Below are 20838 nucleotides of genomic sequence, written 5' to 3'. Positions count from 1 at the left end.
CACTAAATGACATTAGTGAACCAGATGGGTTTTTCCGACAATCTGACAGATTATCATTACTGATAGTAGCTTTTTAATTCCAGATTTATTTAATCAACTGAATTTAAATTCCTCAGCTGCCATGGTGGATTTGAACTCTCATCTCTTGGATCATTAGTTGATGGTCTTGGGATTACTAGCCCAGAGACATTACCACTACTCTACCGCTCCCTCATCTTTCGATTAGGCACTTTACAGCCTTCTGGGCTCAACATCGAGTTCAACAATTTCAGACCATAACCTCGGCCCCTATTTTTTCACATGTTTCACAGCTGTTGATAATTCTGCAATTCCCATTTACACTTGACAACAAACAGATGATGGTGACACCAGCCGATGTTCGCTCTGCGGGTCTCACATTGTGATGTGCGATGGAGCAGTGCTCAGATATAAAACCAAACTGGAAGGCCCTCAGAAAGGTTGACGTAGTCTGGCGTCCATACAACCCGAGAAAGAGAGTTTAAACTCGGACTCGAGTTCTTTGATGGAAACATGTAGAACTGCTACACAATGTTTATCGATTTTATCATTTTTAATGCAGATACAGTAATTTTTTTATTATTAAAACTTTTTTTTACATATTTATTTGATTTATGGTTTAAATGAAGCTCGTTGCATTGCTAGCTGTCTTGCTTAATTTATTTAAAAGTGATCTACAGCAGTCTTGTTATATAGTAGAGTTCTGTAATAGCACTACACCATGATTTGCGCAAACCACTCCCTTCTCGTTGATGTCCTTTCCAAATGGGGGCTAGGCAGCTTCCCCACCACCACCACCACTCTCTCCCAGATCAGGCAAACTCCACTGGACCTTCTGGCCGAGTAGGGATTCTCCCCCTGACCCCGGAAAGTCCGCTGAGGTCAGCAGCAGACATGAGACCTACACCGTGATGCGCCCCACAGCTGATCTTTGAGGGACTGATGACTGCAAGACCTCTGAGGGTAAAACCCGTGTTGTTCTCTCAGACTAGAATCCAGCTCGATTCTGTTGAGTGGCGTAGTGTTGAACGCTACTCTCCCAGGACTGATAATAGGGTCACAGCCCTCCATTTGTCACAATTAGCTCTGTGTCCTTTCCTAATTGCACCTCATCTCCAATCACTGGGCGATTCCTCACAGTCCAATACTCTCGAACATTATCTTGTGCATCCATCTGATTGTTGTTTCCATTCCTGCCGTCTTATCAGCACCAATCGCTTCCCTTTCCTCAGTTATTGGCCCAGAAATTTGGGTCCCCACGTGTGAGTACGCGCTGAGTACTCACGCGTAGGCCCAACGAAAGTGTTGGTTTCGTGCATGCACTGCGCATGTGCGGGAAACCGGCACTTCCGTTCCCTTGAAAGAAGGGGTTCAGAGGTGGAACGCGTACGCCGGAGAGGCAGCACGTGCGCATGGAGCTTACGTTTTATTTGCAGGTTTCTCCGGGAGGGTAAGTCTCCAGGAGTTACACATGTAAAAAGCAGGTGCAAGGCCTGCTTTTAACAAGGTAAGTGGTGAATTAATTAAAATTAAAACATTTTTTCCACAGGTTTATTATTTTTAAATACTTTAAAGAAAGGTAAGTTTATTTTTAGCCCTGTTAGAAAATGTAATTAATTTTTTCAAAAATTTAAATTATTTTTTAAAATAGTTATTTTAAAAATGTGATGTTTTAAAAAAAAAATTATTTGAAGTTTTAGTGATGTTTTGGGGCTTATAGTATTTATAGTTTTGACAGCTCTTCCTGTCAAATCTATGAATACAGAATCCCTGCTACCACTGGCTCTCCATGGCCCACGTGATCCCAGGGGATGCTTCGAACTAACTGCGCCCCTGGGATACACAAGCACTGTGCGCCGGCAGCTGGAGGAGGCCCAGGATCGGAATCCCACACAGGCCCACAGCTCAACGGCCGGCGCGATAAGTGCAGGTTGGAGGCTTGCACCCGCGGGAAGCCCCCGACCCGAATTTCTGGGCCAATGTATGACTTTACAACCTCTCTCAGTTTTGGCATGTAACTCTAGGTCTTCTCCACTAGGATATTAAGGTGTTGCTTGCTTTATCCTTTCATAGAACTGTTCTTGCCCTTAGTTCTCCCTCTAACATAATCGAAACTGCAATCTTTACCCTGCAGAATCACTGAGCTTTTAGAAGAAAGCCTTGCACTTGTAATATAGTGCCTCTTATAGCCCCAGGACATCCTAAAGCGTTTCACAGCTTGACCATGTACGCTTGAAGTGTAGTCACTGTTGTAATGTATGGTATGCAACACAGCATCCAATTTGCGCACAGCAAGCTCCCACAAACAGCAATGAGATAAATGACCAGATAATCTGTTTTTGGTGTTGTTCGTCAGGACACCGGTGAGAACTCCTCTGTTCCCCTTCGAATTATGCCTTGGGATCTTTTACATCTACCTGAGAGGGCAGACGGGGCCTCAGTTTAACGTCTCATCCGAAAGGCGGCACCTCCAACAGTGCAGCACTCCCTCAGCACTGCACTGGATTGTCAGCCGAGATTTTTGCGCTCAAGTCTCTGGAGTGTGGTTTGAACCCACGACCTTCTGACTCAGAGGCAAGAATGCTGCCCACACAGCCACGGCTGACTGCAGACAATTCAGGAGGGCGAGTCAAGCTGGGCCACTGGCCTGTACCAACAGCTACTCCTGACTGCCACCACGGCTAACCTTTCCTTACCAATGCTCAGTGAATCACCCTGTGATTGCAGCTTGGGCTCACTCGCGACCTCTCCCACAGTGTTATGTCTCTGTGCTAGTGCCTGCTTCAAACAGGGCTGGAGATGTCTGGGGCTCTGGGGACTGCTGCTCGCTGCTGGGTTTTTATTAGCATGTAAAAAAGAGAAGAATAAAAAGAAGCTCACGGAGAGATTGGGAAATTGTTACCGGCACTGTTTCACGCTTGTGCACAATCATTGTGCGTGTGCATGTGTGCACACACTGATATAATATATTGTGCAAATTACTGAATATCTAATTAAATGATACATACTGTGGGGTAGAAATTCGTCGAGGACGGCAGGGTTAAACAGACGGTCTTGAATCAGCCACCCCATTTATACACCTCGTCCGATATTCAGTTCTACTGAAGTAAACTGACCGCTCGATTTGCACTACCGCCCAGGATGAATTTCTATGCCCTGTGGGTTCTGCCTTTCTCCCACAGTCTGCACGGACCCAATTCCTCTCAAGTTCCCCATCCCTACGATATCTCACTTGTGCAGCATTAGGACTTGACAGTCAATCCAAGCTCTAACTTCCATTTACGGGGATGATTAGCCTTTAAACGTAGGAACTGAGACATGTTAATGTGGCTACAGAAAGTCATTCATGCAGCTCCTTCGCTGTCTCATCGTAGTGCGAACCGTGTAATTTGTTTCCCCATTTATCTTCTCTTCTACGATCTTATCGGCCAGTTATCTCTGCCTGACAATATTTTCTTTCTTTTGCCCATATATCTGTAAAAGCTACGGCACCGAAAATTCACAGGCTGTGATCCCAGAATCGTGCCGGCCGGTGACCTTCGGCACTGACCCCAGCGGAGTTCGACAGGTCAGCGGGTTGGCGCCTTGTTTGCACGGAGCTGATAGCTGCCCACACTGCTCCAGTTGGACCACGGACACATGTCTGCCCCACATGTTATGCTGAACCTTTATAAAGCGCTGGTTAGGCCACAACTGGAATATTGCATCCAGTTCTGGTCACCACACTTTAGGAAGGATGTGAAGGCTCATGAGAGGGTGCAGAGGAGATTTACCAGAATGGTTCTGGGGATGGGGGATCTTAGCTACAAGGACAGGTTGGAGAAGCTGGATTTGTTTTCATTAGAGCAAAGGAGGTTGAGGGGTGATTTGATAGAGGTGTACAAGATTATGATGGGTTTGGATAGGCTAGACGGGGAAAGGCTGTTCCCACTAGCTGATGGTACAAGGGCTAGCGGACACAGATTTAAGATTTTGGGCAAGAGATACAGGGGGATTTGAGGGAAAACTTTTTTACGCAGCGAGTGGTGAGGACCTGGAACTCGCTGCCGACGGAAGTGGTGGAAGCGGAGACACTCAATGTTTTCAAGGGGAGACTGGATAGGCACTTGAGGGAAATAAACTTGCAGGGCTACGGGGATAGAGCGGGGGAGTGGGACTGACTGGATTGTTCCACAGCGAGCCGGCACGGACTCGATGGGCCGAATGGCCTCCTTCTGTGCCGTTATGACTCTGACTCTATGGCTGGAAAATCCTTCACTTGCCCACCAACCTGGGGTGGGGAACTGCAGAAGCCCATACCCCCTCCCTGAGAACCCTGCCTGTCGAAAGGACCAGTCTCGATATTTGAATTTAAAAAAAATTGGGGGGCGTTTTTCTCACGTGGAGGCTGGAACACCACATCTCACTCGGTGTCCAGTAAGACACCGGGTCCCAACTGAACCGGGGGAAGCAGGAAACGCCCGGCATTACAAATCCCAACACCCTTGGCTCCAACCCTAGGGCTACCTTGATGTTATTTGCCTCATAATCCCGGAATCAGTGGGATGTTGGCACAAATGGGTCTCTTCTATTTTCTGGTAGGTTCCACTCGACTCCCACTGGAGTTATTAAAAAAAAAAGAAAGAACTTGCATTTCTATAGCGCCTTTCACGCCCTTAGAACATCCCAAAGCACTTTACAGCCAATTAAGTATTTTTTAGTGTAGTTACTTTAGGAAACGAGGCAGCCAATTTGTGCTCAGCAAGATCCCACAAACAGCAATGAAATAATGACCGGATAATCTGTTTCTTACTGATGTTGGCTGGGGTAGAAATATTAGCCAGGATACCGGGAGAACTTCCCTGCTCTTCTTCGAATGGCAGGGATCTGTCTGAAGCCCCCAGGAAAATTATTCACATGTTCATATATGTCCTGTGCTCCTAGTTTACTGGAATATTCATGATTTATTTGCATTAGTTTGGCTCCGTTGGTAGGACTCTGGTTTTATTGCAGGTTTCTTTTTATATCAGGCCTCTCTATCACTTGGAATCTTTTCACCTCATGCCCTTGATGGACTGAGAACACTCTACTCATTCTGTGACTCAGGGATTGATGGGAAGCCATTTCTCAGCAAGCCCATTTGAAGAGAGGGCCTATGGCTCTGCTTCCAAATGGCAATAACAATGCCCTATGAAGGTTACCAGTGGTGTCTGGTCTGGATCTACAATTCCTACCTCGGAACTTCAAGTTCTTCCCTTGATGTAATCCTGAGTCATCCTGCACGTGGCCATCAGAACCTGAGGTTGAATGCGACTTAGTTGGAACTCAGATGAGACTGGCAGAAAGGCTATGGATGGGGCCACCACCTTCTACCTTCCCTGTGCCATCTCGGAAAAGCCAAGTACTGAGCTAAGTCCCACTGCTGCACCAGCTGAATAGACAGCAACAACAGCCCCTTGCAGACAAACAGAAAAATAATCTTGGAACAAGCACTTCAGAGAAATTCCTGCAGCTCTGTTGAAGTCATTCTGAACAATGCGTTAGAATTCAAGGTGAAACACAACAAAATCCAGCGTTTGTCAGGGATATATTTGTCAGGGATATATAAATATAAAACCAAAATTCAAGTAATGGACATAAATACATAAATTGTTTTAGAGGGGAATGTGCTCTGGGAACTGATTTGACATTACCTCTTTCACTGATCGGTCCTAGTCTACACTTCAGTTGTTGTGATGCTATTATTTGAATGATACTTATGCCTGTTAATTCTCCTTAAATTCTTATTTACATCAGTTGTTTTATACATTTTATTTACAGAATGATGCAAGGTTATGAAATGTTATTACACTGCTACTGGGAACGATGTCCCAATGGGTTAGACACTAGTCTTTGAACTCTGGCTCAAAACCAGCCAAACTGATGGAATAAAAGTCTTGTCTATCTGTTGGCTGTAAGGATTCTATATGAAATGGGTTTGGATGGGCCCAATCCAGCTCCTAGTAGGCATAGGCACAGAACTCCACCAATTCTCACTCGGGGGGCGTATAGAAGGGCTGGTGTGGGATATGGAAACAATGTCACCCAGGTGCAGTAGGAGGTGCTCTTCTGAGACTGGGACTGAGGCATATTGTTGGGGTAGTGCAAGGGTAAAGTATCAAATGTAATGGGCCAGTAATTCCGGTCCCAACGCGTGAGTACGGACGGGGTACTCACGCATGGGCCCGTTGGAAGTGCCGGATTTCAGCATGCACAACGCATGCGCGGGAAACCAGCATTTCCTCCAAGGGGTTCAGAGGTCCAACGCGTGCGCGCAGGACTCTGCGCGCACGCGTTGAACTTCCTTCTTTTTGACAGGTTTGCCCGTGTGTAAGGGCCTGAACTTTTTAGACATGTAAAAAGGAGGCGTAAGGACTTGATTCTTTAAGGTAAGTGGTCTATTATTTAAAATTATAACATTTTTTCCACAGCTTTATTGTTTTTAAGGACTTTACAGTAAGGTAAGTTTATTTTTAGACCTGATTTCTTTAAAAAAAAAAAATTTCAAAAATTTGATTAATTGTTTAAAATAGTTTTTTAAAGTTATTTATAGTTTATTTAATTATTGGGATGTTTTTTAAAATGCTATTTAAAGTTAAACTAGTCTTTTGGGCGCCCGTACTTTTCATGAGTTTGACAGTTCTTACTATCAAACTCATGAATGAAGTTTCCCCTCCCCTGATTGGCTGCACAGTGCTCACCTGATCCCAGTCGACACATCGCACTAACTACGCCGCTGGATCAGGTAAGCACAGCGCGCCGACATCTGAACCGGGCCTGTGACAGGAATTCCAAGCAGGCCCGGGCTTCAGATGTTGGCGCGCAGGGTGAGTGCACATCAGGGGCTTGCACGCGCGGCAAGCCCCCGAACCTAATTTCTGGGCCAATGTACTTGGATTTTCAAAAGGCCTTCAATAAGCTACCACATAGCAGATGCATGACTAATGTCAAAGAACATGGAGTCGGGGGCAAGTACCAGAATGGATAGCAAACTGGCTTCAAAGCAGAAAACAGAAAGTAGAGGTTAAAGGTATTTACTCAGGAAGGTGGGAAGTGGTGTTCCGCAGAGATCGGTGCTGGGGCCACTGTTGTTCACCATTTATATAAATGATTTGGAGTCGGGAATCAGAAGTACACTTCCAAAATTTGCGGATGACAAATTGAGGGATTTAGTTACTACAGAGGAAGCATGCGACAAAATAGAAGAAGGCGTTAATAAACTTGCAGAATGGGCGTGTGCGTGTAAATAGTAAATGAATATCAATATAGATAAGTGTGAGGTCATGCATTTTGGTAACAGGAATAAGGAGGCCACATTTTAGAAAATAAGAGCCTGAATAGGGTAGAGGAGCAAAGAGATCTAGGTGTACAGATTCACAAATCATTAAAAGATGCAACACAGGTTAACAAGGCCATAAAAATATAAACAAAGAACTAAGGTTCATTTTTAGAGGAATAGAGTTGAAAAGCAGACAAGTTATGTTAAAATTATATCGAACCTTGGTTAGACCACATTTAGAATACTGTGTACAGTTCTGGTCGCCATATTATAAAAAGGAGATAGAGGCACTGGAGAAGGTACAAAAAAGATTGAGAATGATGTTGCCAGAACTGAGAGGTTAACCCATCAGGAAAGAATGAACAGGCCGGGGCTCGTTTCTCTAGAAAGGAGAAAGCTGAGAGTTGACCTAATAAAGGTCTTTCCTCATTACTGGAACATACTGGGTCAAAATGATATCCAACATCTCCATTTTCTGCTCCCTCAGAAACAGTGGAAACTGATATTGTGCCATGCACTTCTCCTACCCTCCCTTCCCCATTCCCTGCAAGGTTACACACTCTAAAGGCGCTCATGTGTTTGATGCCAAATAGTGGAAATCAATCAGTATTGACTGTTTCCTCCAACCTAATTTGGGCCGGGCACACTAGTACTGTTTTCTGATATGCAATTTTCTTGGGGAAGAATTTAGTGAATCTAGTTCTGGTACTTTTACTGAGAGTATATTGCCCATGTAGGAGCACAGCAAAGTGTACTTCACCAAGATTAACCCAATAATCTGATAATGGTATCCTTGTTGTCTGCCTCTCTAAGGAACACTGCTTGTCTGATAGGTGCACATGCTTCTCTCTGTAAGGATAGCAATTGGCTGCAGTGAAATGGAATCAGAAGTACAATTTCAAAATTTGCAGATGACAAATTGAGGGATATAGTTACTACGGAGGAAGCATGTGACAAAATACACTTGCAGAATAGGCGTGTAAATAGCAAATGAATATCAATATAGATAAGTGTGAGGTAGTACATTTTGGTAAGAGGAATAAGGAGGCCACATCTTGGAAATTAAGAGTCTAAATGGGGCAGCTGGGCTGCCCAGTCCATCACCTTTCCCCATTGACCTCAACAATCAACAAATGAGAGCTTGGGGATTTGCAGCAGTGTCGGGCTATGCCCGTGAGCAGGGCATCATTGCCTGCGCACATGTTGCCATCAGAGCACCCCAACACCAGCCAGTAACATCTAGAGTGGGCAACTAGAAAATTGGATAAATCATGGGTGAATTGCCAATAAATCTGAGTCAGTAGGTCGTGGCTACAAGTCCCACTTCAGAGACTTGAGCCCAAAATCTAGGCTTACACTCCAGTGCAGTACTGAGAAGACTGCTGCAGTGCCGGAGGTGCCGTCTTTCAGATGAGACGTTAAACCGAGGCCCCGTCTGCCCTCTCAGGTGGATGTAAACGATCCCATGGCACTATTCGAAGAAGAGCAGGGGTGTTCTCCCAATGTCCTGGTCAACACTTATACCTCAACCAACAACTAAAACGGATGATCTCATTTACTTCATTGCTGTTTGTAGGACCTTGTTGGCTGCCCTGTTTCCTACATTACAACAGATTCTACACTTCAAAACTATTTCATTGTTTGTAAAGTGCTTTGGGATGTCCTGTCGTGAAAGGTGCCATGTTAATGAAAGTCTTTCTTTTCTTTTAATTGCTGGTAAAACCGAGCATTTTAACGTCTCTACTAAAAGTAGAATCTTTTCAAATGATTTCCAAAAAAAGTACCACAGCACGTAACTTCAAAAACTGACATCATTTCCCAGGCTGCATCCCTGTGATAGGTGCAGTTCAGATTGTCCCTGTTCTCACTGACTGGCACCTCCAGCGGTGCATCACATGACCAATGGTGTAACGTTTGGTGCTGGGACAAGCTGCGGAGAAGTACAAGTACAGCTCCAGTGAAAGCCCTCTTGTACTTAAATCCCAATAATCAGGGGCTGCAGGCCGCCTCCTCCTCTTTACCATTACATGCTTAGCAGCAGCTCCTCTCATCCTACTGCAAGAAGTGGACTCTTGGAACGAGAAGGATGACTATTGCCTCTCAAATCTGCTGCTGGAGGGCACAGTTTGATCTATCCCTTCATTACAATCAGATTTCCCAGTACGTGCCAAAGTGTCATCACATTTTAGTGCTGAGCGTTGACAATATTGGAGGTTCTGAATTGAAAGTGAGTGAGTCTCACTCCAAATGAGCCAGCGTTGACTAGTCTGGTGGGAGCAGAGGCCTAGGAGCAGGCTGTGTCATTTGGGCCAGGGCTCATGTGATGGGGAAGTCATAAAGGAAAGGGCAGGATTGGGCAATTGTTTTAAATGTGTATCCTGCTCCTGCCATTTCCACTGGGATCTGTACAGAGACAATACATTATATAGGAAAGGAAAGAAAAAGTCTTAGAATCATAGCACAGCACAGAAGGAGGCCATTCGGCCCATCGAGTCTGCGCTGGCAATTTTGAAGAGCAACCCAGTTAGTCCCACTCCCCCGTTCTTTCCCCATATCCCTGCAATTTTTTCTCCTTCAAGTATTTACCCTTTTGAAGGCTATTAGTGAACCTGTATCCAGCTCCTTAAAACCTACCTCTTTGACCAACCTTTTGGTCGTCTGCCCTCATTTCTCTTTATGTGGCTCGGTGTCAAACTTTATTTTAGAACACTCCTGTCAAGTGCCTTGGGACGTTTTACTACATTAAAGGTGCTATATAAATACAAGTTGTTGTTGATGTTACTTTATTAACATATTTAAAACGCCAACCCGCCTCCTGGGAGCAGGTTGGCTGCCCGCCCCTGTCCCACCTCAGTTAAAGCCGGAAGTTGGCAGGTTGGAGCCCATTTAACCCCCTACCCACACCCACTCCCACCCACTCCCCCATGTTAAAATTCCCCCCATGCCTCTATTTATAAAGCCCAGAATCCCATATGCTTTATTAACTGTTTTGTTAACCTGTCCTGCCACTTTCAAAGATTTGTGCACAAGCACCCCAAGGGCTCTCTGTTCTTGCACCCCCTTTAAAATTGTACCATTTAACTTGTGTTGTCGCTCCTCATTCTTCCAACTAAAATGTATCACCTTACACTTTACTGTGTTGAATTTCATCTGCCATGTGTCCGCCCATTCTACCAGCCTGTCTATGTCCTCTTGAAGTCTATTACTATCTTCCTCAGTCTTTACTACACTTCCAAGTTTCACGTCATCTGCAAATTTTGAAATTGTGCCCTTTACTCCCAAGTCCAAGTCATTAATGTATATCAAAAACAGCAGTGGTCCTAGTACTGAACCCTGGGGAACATCTCTGTATACCTCCCTCCAGTCCGAAAAACAGCCATTCACCACAACTCTCTGTTTCTCTGCCTTAGCCAATTGTGGCTGCTATTCTCCCTTTGATCCCATGGGCTTCAATTTTGCTAACCAGCCTAATATGGTACTTTATCAAACACCTTTTGGAAGTTCATTTACACAACATCAACTGCCAGATTTATCCTTCTCTTTTTCGAACAAGGGTGTAACATTTGCAATCCTCCAGTCCTTTGGCACCACCTCTGTATCTAAGGAGGCTTTTGAGATTGTGGTCAACACCTCCGCAATTTCAACCCTCACTTCCCTCAGTAACCTAGTGCATTTCACAACCTCAGGAAGTCCCAAAGCACTTTACAACCAATGAAGTGCTTTTCAAGTGTAGTCACTGTTGTAATGTGGCAAACGCGGCAGCCAATCAGCGCACAGAAAGGTCCCACAAACAGCAATGTGATATTGATCAGATAATCTGTTTTAGTGATATCGGTTAAGGGATAACTATTGGCCAGGACACCGGGGATAACACCCCTGCTCTTCTTTGAAATAGTGCCATGAGATCTTTTACATCCACCTGAGAGAGCAGACGGTGCCCCGGTTTAGCTTCTCACCTGAAAGACGGCACCACCGACAGTGCAGCACTCCCTCAGCGCTGCACTGGAGTGTCAGCCTGAATTTTGTGCTCTAGTCTGTGGAGTGGGACCTGAACCCACAGCCTTCTGCCTCAGAGGTGAGAGTGCTGCCCACTGAGCCACGGCTGTCTGAGATCGACACACAAGCATTCTAGGAAGGAGAGTACAGTGGGTTAGAGTTCCAATTAATATTTCATTCACGTTAAACTCCTCTTACCTTGTGTCTAATATTTGTTGCCGAATTGTTTTGATGTATTCAAAGCTGTCAAAGCAGCAGATGTCATACACCAGTATGTAGGCATGAGCACTCCGCAGTCCTCGGCAGCACGTGTCCGCCCATTCCTGGAATTGACATGCAAACCGGGATTAATCCATTAGGCCCTCAATTATCCATTCAGAATAAACAGTCTTAAAAATTAAATCGAAACCTTTCTGAAGTTAGTGCCCAATAGAACTATTTGCATTAAAGAAACTACAGGCCAAATAAAGAGGTCATGTCACATAAAACACTTTTAAAGGGATGTGCCAAGTCTGATTCCTCCTCAAGGAAGGATATACTTGCATTGGAGGCAGTGCAGAGAAGGTTCATGAGGTTGATTCCTGGGATGAAGGGGTTGTCTTATGAGGAAAGGTTGAGCAGGCTGGGCCTATACTCATTGGAGTTTAGAAGAATGAGAGGTGATCTTATTGAAACATATAAGATACTGAGGGGCTTGACAGGGTGGATGCTGAGAGGATGTTTCCCCTCGTGGGGGTATCTAGAACGAGGGGGCATAGTTTCAGAATAAGGGGTCGCCCATTTAAGACGGAGATGAGGAGGAATTTCTTCTCTCAGAGGGTCGTGAATCTTTGGAATTCTCTTCCCCAGAGAGCTGTGGAGGCGGAGTCACTGAATATATTCAAGGCGGAGATTGACAGGCATTTGAACTACAAGGGAGTCGAGGGGTTTGGGGAGAGAGCGGGGAAGTGGAGTTGAGGCCAAGATTGGATCAGCCATGATCTTATTGAATGGCGGAGCAGGCTCGAGGGGCCGATGGGCCGACTCCTGCTCCTGTTTCTTATGTTCTTATCTTCTCCCATCACTGCTGTAATTATGGGATCCTAGAGGAGACGTCTGGCAGATAAAATATTTCAGAAAGGTCTCATTACTTCCCCTTCAGAATCCAGCACTGCAGTTTGGTTGATGTCACACATTACAGATTTAGGAATCCTAACTCGGGAAAACCCACACACACAGCATCGTAAAAGATGAAACTTACCTGTATGCAAATTGTACATTATTCACAACTGTTGTTTATATATACAATGCAACAGTGCTGTAGAGTATACATTATATTTACAATAAGAAAGAAAGATTTGCAATTATACAGCGCCTTTCACGACCACCAGGCATCGCAAAGCGCTTTACAGCCAATGAAGTACTTTTGAAATGCAGTCACTGTTGTAATGTGGGAAACGCGGCAGCCAATTTACACACAGCAAGCTCCCACAAACAGCAATGTGATATTGACCAGATATTCTGTTTTTGTTATGTTGGTTGAGGGATAAATATTGGCCAGGACACTGGGGATAACTCCCCTGCTCTTCTTCAAAATAGTGCCATGGGATCTTTTATGTCCACCTGAGAGAGCAGACAGGGCCTCAGTTTAATGTCTCATCCGAAAGACGGCACCTCCGACAGTGCAGCGCTCCCTCAGTACTGCACTGGAGTGTCCACCTAGCATTATGTGCTCAAGTCCCTGGAGTGAGACTCGAACCCACAACCTTCTGACTCAGAAGCAAGTGTGTTACCCACTGAGCCATAGCTGACACTGCAACAGTAGTGTACAGTACACATTATATATACAATGTGACAGTGGTGTACAGTACACATTATATATACAATGTGACAGTGGTGTACAGTACACATTATATATACACAATGTGACAGTGGTGTACAGTGCACATTATATATACAATGTGACAGTGGTGTACAGTACACATTATATATACACAATGTGACAGTGGTGTACAGTGCACATTATATATACAATGTGACAGTGGTGTACAGTACACATTATATATACAATGTGACAGTGGTGTACAGTACACATTATATATACACAATGTGACAGTGGTGTACAGTGCACATTATATATACAATGTGACAGTGGTGTACAGTACACATTATATACACAATGTGACTGGTGTACAGTACACATTATATATACACAATGTGACAGTGGTGTAAAGTACACATTATATATACAATGTGACAGTGGTGTACAGTGCACATTATATATACAATGTGACAGTGGTGTACAGTACACATTATATATAAAAAGTGACAGTGGTGTACAGTACACATTATATATACAATGTGACAGTGGTGTACAGTACACATTATATATACACAATGTGACAGTGGTGTACAGTACACATTATATATACACAATGTGACAGTGGTGTACAGTGCACATTATATATACAATGTGACAGTGGTGTACAGTACACATTATATATACACAATGTGACAGTGGTGTACAGTGCACATTATATATACAATGTGACAGTGGTGTACAGTACACATTATATATACAATGTGACAGTGGTGTACAGTACACATTATATATACACAATGTGACAGTGGTGTACAGTGCACATTATATATACAATGTGACAGTGGTGTACAGTACACATTATATACACAATGTGACTGGTGTACAGTACACATTATATATACACAATGTGACAGTGGTGTACAGTACACATTATATATACAATGTGACAGTGGTGTACAGTGCACATTATATATACAATGTGACAGTGGTGTACAGTACACATTATATATAAAAAGTGACAGTGGTGTACAGTACACATTATATATACAATGTGACAGTGGTGTACAGTACACATTATATATACACAATGTGACAGTGGTGTACAGTACACATTATATATACACAATGTGACAGTGGTGTACAGTGCACATTATATATACAATGTGACAGTGGTGTACAGTACACATTATATATACATAATGTGACAGTGGTGTACAGTACACATTATATATACAATGTGACAGTGGTGTACAGTACACATTATATATACAATGTGACAGTGGTGTACAGTACACATTATATACACAATGTGACAGTGGTGTACAGTACACATTATATATACAATGTGACAGTGGTGTACAGTGCACATTATATATACAATGTGACAGTGGTGTACAGTACACATTATATATACAATGTGACAGTGGTGTACAGTACACATTATATATACAATGTGACAGTGGTGTACAGTACACATTATATATACAATGTGACAGTGGTGTACAGTACACATTATATATACAATGTGACAGTGGTGTACAGTGCACATTATATACACAATGTGACAGTGGTGTACAGTACACATTATATATACAATGTGACAGTGGTGTACAGTGCACATTATATACACAATGTGACAGTGGTGTACAGTACACATTATATATACAATGTGACAGTGGTGTACAGTGCACATTATATATACAATGTGACAGTGGTGTACAGTACACATTATATATACACAATGTGACAGTGGTGTACAGTACACATTATATATACACAATGTGACAGTGGTGTACAGTACACATTATATACACAATGTGACAGTGGTGTACAGTACACATTATATACACAATGTGACAGTGGTGTACAGTGCACATTATATACACAATGTGACAGTGGTGTACAGTACACATTATATATACAATGTGACAGTGGTGTACAGTGCACATTATATATACAATGTGACAGTGGTGTACAGTACACATTATATATACACAATGTGACAGTGGTGTACAGTACACATTATATATACAATGTGACAGTGGTGTACAGTACACATTATATATACACAATGTGACAGTGGTGTACAGTACACATTATATATACAATGTGACAGTGGTGTACAGTACACATTATATATACAATGTGACAGTGGTGTACAGTACACATTATATACACAATGTGACAGTGGTGTACAGTACACATTATATATACAATGTGACAGTGGTGTACAGTACACATTATATACACAATGTGACAGTGGTGTACAGTACACATTATATACACAATGTGACAGTGGTGTACAGTACACATTATATACACAATGTGACAGTGGTGTACAGTACACATTATATACACAATGTGACAGTGGTGTACAGTACACATTATATACACAATGTGACAGTGGTGTACAGTACACATTATATACACAATGTGACAGTGGTGTACAGTACACATTATATATACAATGTGACAGTGGTGTACAGTACACATTATATACACAATGTGACAGTGGTGTACAGTACACATTATATATACACAATGTGACAGTGGTGTACAGTACACATTATATACACAATGTGACAGTGGTGTACAGTACACATTATATACACAATGTGACAGTGGTGTACAGTACACATTATATATACACAATGTGACAGTGGTGTACAGTACACATTATATATACACAATGTGGCAGTGGTGTACAGTACACATTATATACACAATGTGACAGTGGTGTACAGTACACATTATATATACACAATGTGACAGTGGTGTACAGTACACATTATATATACAATGTGACAGTGGTGTACAGTACACATTATATACACAATGTGACAGTGGTGTACAGTACACATTATATATACACAATGTGACAGTGGTGTACAGTACACATTATATATACAATGTGACAGTGGTGTACAGTACACATTATATATACAATGTGACAGTGGTGTACAGTACACATTATATATACAATGTGACAGTGGTGTACAGTACACATTATATATACAATGTGACAGTGGTGTACAGTACACATTATATATACAATGTGACAGTGGTGTACAGTACACATTATATATACAATGTGACAGTGGTGTACAGTACACATTATATATACACAATGTGACAGTGGTGTACAGTACACATTATATATACAATGTGACAGTGGTGTACAGTACACATTATATATACAATGTGACAGTGGTGTACAGTACACATTATATATACAATGTGACAGTGGTGTACAGTACACATTATATATACAATGTGACAGTGGTGTACAGTACACATTATATATACAATGTGACAGTGGTGTACAGTACACATTATATACACAATGTGACAGTGGTGTACAGTACACATTATATATACACAATGTGACAGTGGTGTACAGTACACATTATATATACAATGTGACAGTGGTGTACAGTACACATTATATATACAATGTGACAGTGGTGTACAGTACACATTATATATACAATGTGACAGTGGTGTACAGTACACATTATATATACAATGTGACAGTGGTGTACAGTACACATTATATATACAATGTGACAGTGGTGTACGGTACACATTATATATACAATGTGACAGTGGTGTACAGTACACATTATATATACAATGTGACAGTGGTGTACGGTACACATTATATATACAATGCCGCAGTAGTGTACGTGTGTATCCATTGTGCTAAATTCAGCCTGTTTATACTGCAGACTAGATTCGGAGACCAGCAACAACATCAGAAAATGGAGCATGCACAATACGTGTGAGTGTGCAGCCAGTACAGGTCACTGTTTCCGACTTCACCGCTCTGGCCACTGCCCTCTCCCTATATCGGAGGAAGATCTGTGCAGGCCAGATATGACAGAACAGCACTGTGCAGGCACATGGCCCTGGTTAGAATAAAATGGTGACCCTCAAAGGCACATTGCACTTTCAACAGGGATTTATCTTCTGCACTGCCTTCAGAGGGCATAGAGGGACGCACACTCGTTGGGTGTTGTTCAGTGCCTCGAGAGGCATGCATGCCAAATCAGTTATATTAACAGAAGCAAAATACTGCAGATGCTTGAAATCTGCAATAAAACAGGAAATGCTAGAATCAGGCACCAGGTCAGGCAGCAGCTGAGGAGATGCTTTTCTCCCCTCCACCTAGCTCCCTGCTTAAAAGTTGGTCATCTCTAACATCTTCCAGTTCTGGTGAAAGGTCATCGACCTGAAACATTAACTCTGTTTCTGTCTCCACGGAGGCTCCCTGACCTGCTGAGTGTTTCCGGCATTTTCTGTTTTCCATCTCACTTATATTATGGTGCGGCCTCCAAAGGCAGCTTTTAAAATAAACTGGGTGTAAGAGTTTGTTGATGATTCACGGCAGCTTGCTCTGGCAAGTGACAAATGTACCCGTTTATTCATTCTCAGCTTTCCCTATTCATCTTCATGCTATTTGACTTTCAACTCCCCAAAAAATATTTCATTTGAATAGTAGGCAAAAGCTCACAGCTCTCTCCATCTCCTGCCTAATTATATAGAATACAGCACAGAAACAGGACATTCGGTCCAACTGGTCTATGCTGGAAGTGGAAGCTTATCTAGCTTCTCCTTAAATGCATCTGTTATTAGTGTCAACTACTCCCTGTGATAGCATCTTCCACATTCTCACCACTCTTTGGGTAAAGATGCTGCCAAATTCCTTATTGGATGTATTGGTGACTATCTTATATTAATGGCCCCTAGTTTTGGTCTCGCCTATGAGTTGGAACATCTTCTCTATGTTTACCGTATCAATATATAATATACAATTATGTGTGCGAGAAAGACAACTAGTAGCCCCCGTTTTGTAACAGGATTGAAGACTGACTAGCGTTGCAATGTAACCAGCATTGCATACATGAAATCCCCCCCAAGACACACACCTTCATGACTTGGACAGATATCGCCGTTCCTTCATCGTCGCTGGGTCAAAATCCTGGAACTCCCTCCCTAACAGCACTATGGGAGCATCTTCACCACATGGACTGCAGGGATTCAAGAAGGTGGCTCACCACCACCTTCTCAAGGGCAACTAGGGATGGGCATTGAATGCCGACTTTGCCAGCGACGCCTACATCCCAAGAATTTATAAAATGATGATTCATACAAAAAACTATCCAACCATTTACAGTTACCTTGATGTATGTGGTACAGCGCTGTGTGTAGTGTAGTACACTAGTAGCATGCAATATGTAAGCAGTGTATTGGAACTCAGTGCTACAATCAAATGAATTAACAGATCTTTTACAAAGTTCTTATTAAATTCTGAAACCTCGGTGAATGGCCAAGTGTTACAGTGTAGGACACCAACAAGAGTAAGAAGGCTAGGAACTATGATGTAGTCATGGTTAACTGGCACCAACCTTGGGCTTGGGAAGCCCCTGAACTGTAGGATGAATGAAAGGCTGATGGTGGTAAGGCTTGCACAGTTTGAGATCCTGAGAAAGAATGAGTTAATGCTGGAAATGTTATGATGAGTCTTGAATTCAATACATTGAGGATATAGGGCAGAGGGAGGGTGTGTTGGGTGGTGGAACTGAAGATAGAGTCATAGAGTTATACAGCACAGAAAGAGGCCCTTCAGCCCATTGTGTCTGCGCCGGCCATCAAGCCCTATCTGTGCTAATCCCATTTTCCAGCACTTGGTCCGTAGCTTTGTATGCTATGGCATTTCAAGTGCTCATCTCAATGCTTCTTGAATGTTGTGAGGGTTCCTGCCTCTACCACCCTTTCAGGTAGTGAGTTCCAGATTCCAACCACCCTCTGGGTGAAAAAGTTTTTCCTCAAATCCCCTCTAAACCTCCTGCCCCTTACCTTGAAACTATGCCCCCTGGTTATTGACACCTCTACTAAGGGGAAAAGTTCCTTTCTATCTACCCTATCTATGCCCCTCATAATTTTGTACGCCTCAATCAGGTCCCCCCTCAGCCTTCTCCGCTCTAAGGAAAACAACCCCAGCCTGTTCAGTCTCTCGTCATAGCTGAAACGCTCCAGCCCAGGTAACATTCTGGTGAATCTCCTTACCTTCTTGACCAGTCTCCCATGCGGGACTTTGTCAAAAGCCTTACTGAAGTCCATGTAGACTACATCAACTGCACTACCCTCATCCACACACCTAGTCACCCCCTCGAAAAATTCAATCAAATTGGTTAGACATGATCTCCCCCTGACAAAGCCATGCTGACTATCCTTGATTAATCCTTGCCTCTCCAAGTGTAGACTAATGTTGTCCCTCAGAAGTTTTTCCAATAATTTCCCTACCACTGATGTTAGGCTCACTGGCCTATAATTCCCTGGTTTATCCCTACTACCCTTCTTGAATAATGATACTATGTTAGCTGTCCTCCAGCCCTCTGGCACCTCCCCTGTGGCCAGAGAGGTTCTGAAAATTTGTGTCAGAGCCCCTGCAATCTCCTCCCTTGCCTCACACCTGGGATACATCTCGTCTGGGCCCGGGGATTTATCCACTTATAAGCCCGCTAAAACCGCTAGTACCTCCTCCCTCTCAATACTAATTTGTTCAAGTATATCACAATCCCCCTGCCTGATTTCTATGCCTACATCGTCCTTCTCCATAGTGAACACAGATTCCAAATATTCATTTAAAACCTCACCTACATCTTCCGGCTCTACACACAGATTGCTACTTTGGTCCTTAATGGGCCATACTCTTTCCCTGGTTATCCTCTTGCCCTTAATATACTTATAAAACACCTTGGGATTTTCTTTTATTTTGCCCGCCAGTGTTTTTTCATGCCCCCTCTTCGCTGTCCTAATTTCTTTTTTAAGTACCCCCCTGTACTTTTTATACTCCTCTAGGGCTTCCATTGTTTTTAGTCCTTTGTATCTGCCAAAAGCCTCCCTTTTTTTCCTAATCCATTCCTGTATATCATAGAAACATAGAAGATAGGAGCAGGAGTAGTCCATTCGGCCCTTCGAGCCTGCTCCGCCATTCAACGAGATCATGGCTGATCATCCAAACCCTAGCACCCGGTCCCTACACCGACAGCCATCCCACCCAAGCCCTATCCCCGTAACCCCACGTATTTAATCCCCCCTAACACTAAGGGTCAATTTTTATCATGGTCAATCAACCTAACCCGCACATCTTTGGACTGTGGGAGGAAACCGGAGCACCCGGAGAAAACCCACGCAAACACGGGGAGAATGTGCAAACTCCACACAGACAGTCACCCGAGGCCGGATTTGAACCCGGGTCCCTGGCGCTGTGAGGCAACAGTGCTAACCACTATGCCACCGTGCTGCCCACAATCCCTTGACATCCAGGGTTCCCTGGGCTTGGTGGTCCCACCCTTGACCTTTACGGGAACATGTTGGCGCTGTACTCTCTCTATTTCCTTTCTGAATGACTCCCACTGCTCTGATGTGGATTTTCCTACAAGTAGCTGATCCCAGTCCACTTTGGCCAGAGCCTGCCTTATCATATTAACATCAGCCTTCCCCCAATTTAGAACCTTTATTTCCGGTCCATCTTTGTCCTTTTCCATGATTACTTTAAATCTCTCCGAATTATGGTCACTGTCACCAAAATGCTCTCCTACTGACACTCCTACCACTTGCCCGGCTACATTCCCTAGAATTAGGTCCAGTACCGCCCCCTCTCTTGTAGGACTTTCTACATGCAGGCTCAAAAAGCTCTCTTGGGTGCACTTTAAGAATT

General features: G+C 43.4%; 1 protein-coding gene across 2 annotated transcripts in view; it reads right to left on the bottom strand.

Annotated features, from left to right (window-relative positions):
• Positions 1 to 20838, bottom strand: part of rasl10b (RAS like family 10 member B) — a 296860-nt gene that overhangs the window by 93033 nt on the left and 182989 nt on the right. For both annotated transcript variants that reach the window (XM_085964237.1, XM_085964238.1), the window contains one exon: positions 11510 to 11634. In XM_085964237.1, coding sequence (XP_085820363.1) covers positions 11510 to 11634 — 125 coding nt within the window. The remainder of the gene's footprint in view (positions 1 to 11509; positions 11635 to 20838) is intronic.

The sequence above is a fragment of the Somniosus microcephalus genome, chromosome 22, assembly GCF_052327205.1.
Source record: "Somniosus microcephalus isolate GS21.2 chromosome 22, FLI_Smic_1.0, whole genome shotgun sequence".
Taxonomy (NCBI): Eukaryota; Metazoa; Chordata; class Chondrichthyes; order Squaliformes; family Somniosidae; genus Somniosus; species Somniosus microcephalus.
This window is presented reverse-complemented; position numbering and strand designations above follow the sequence as displayed.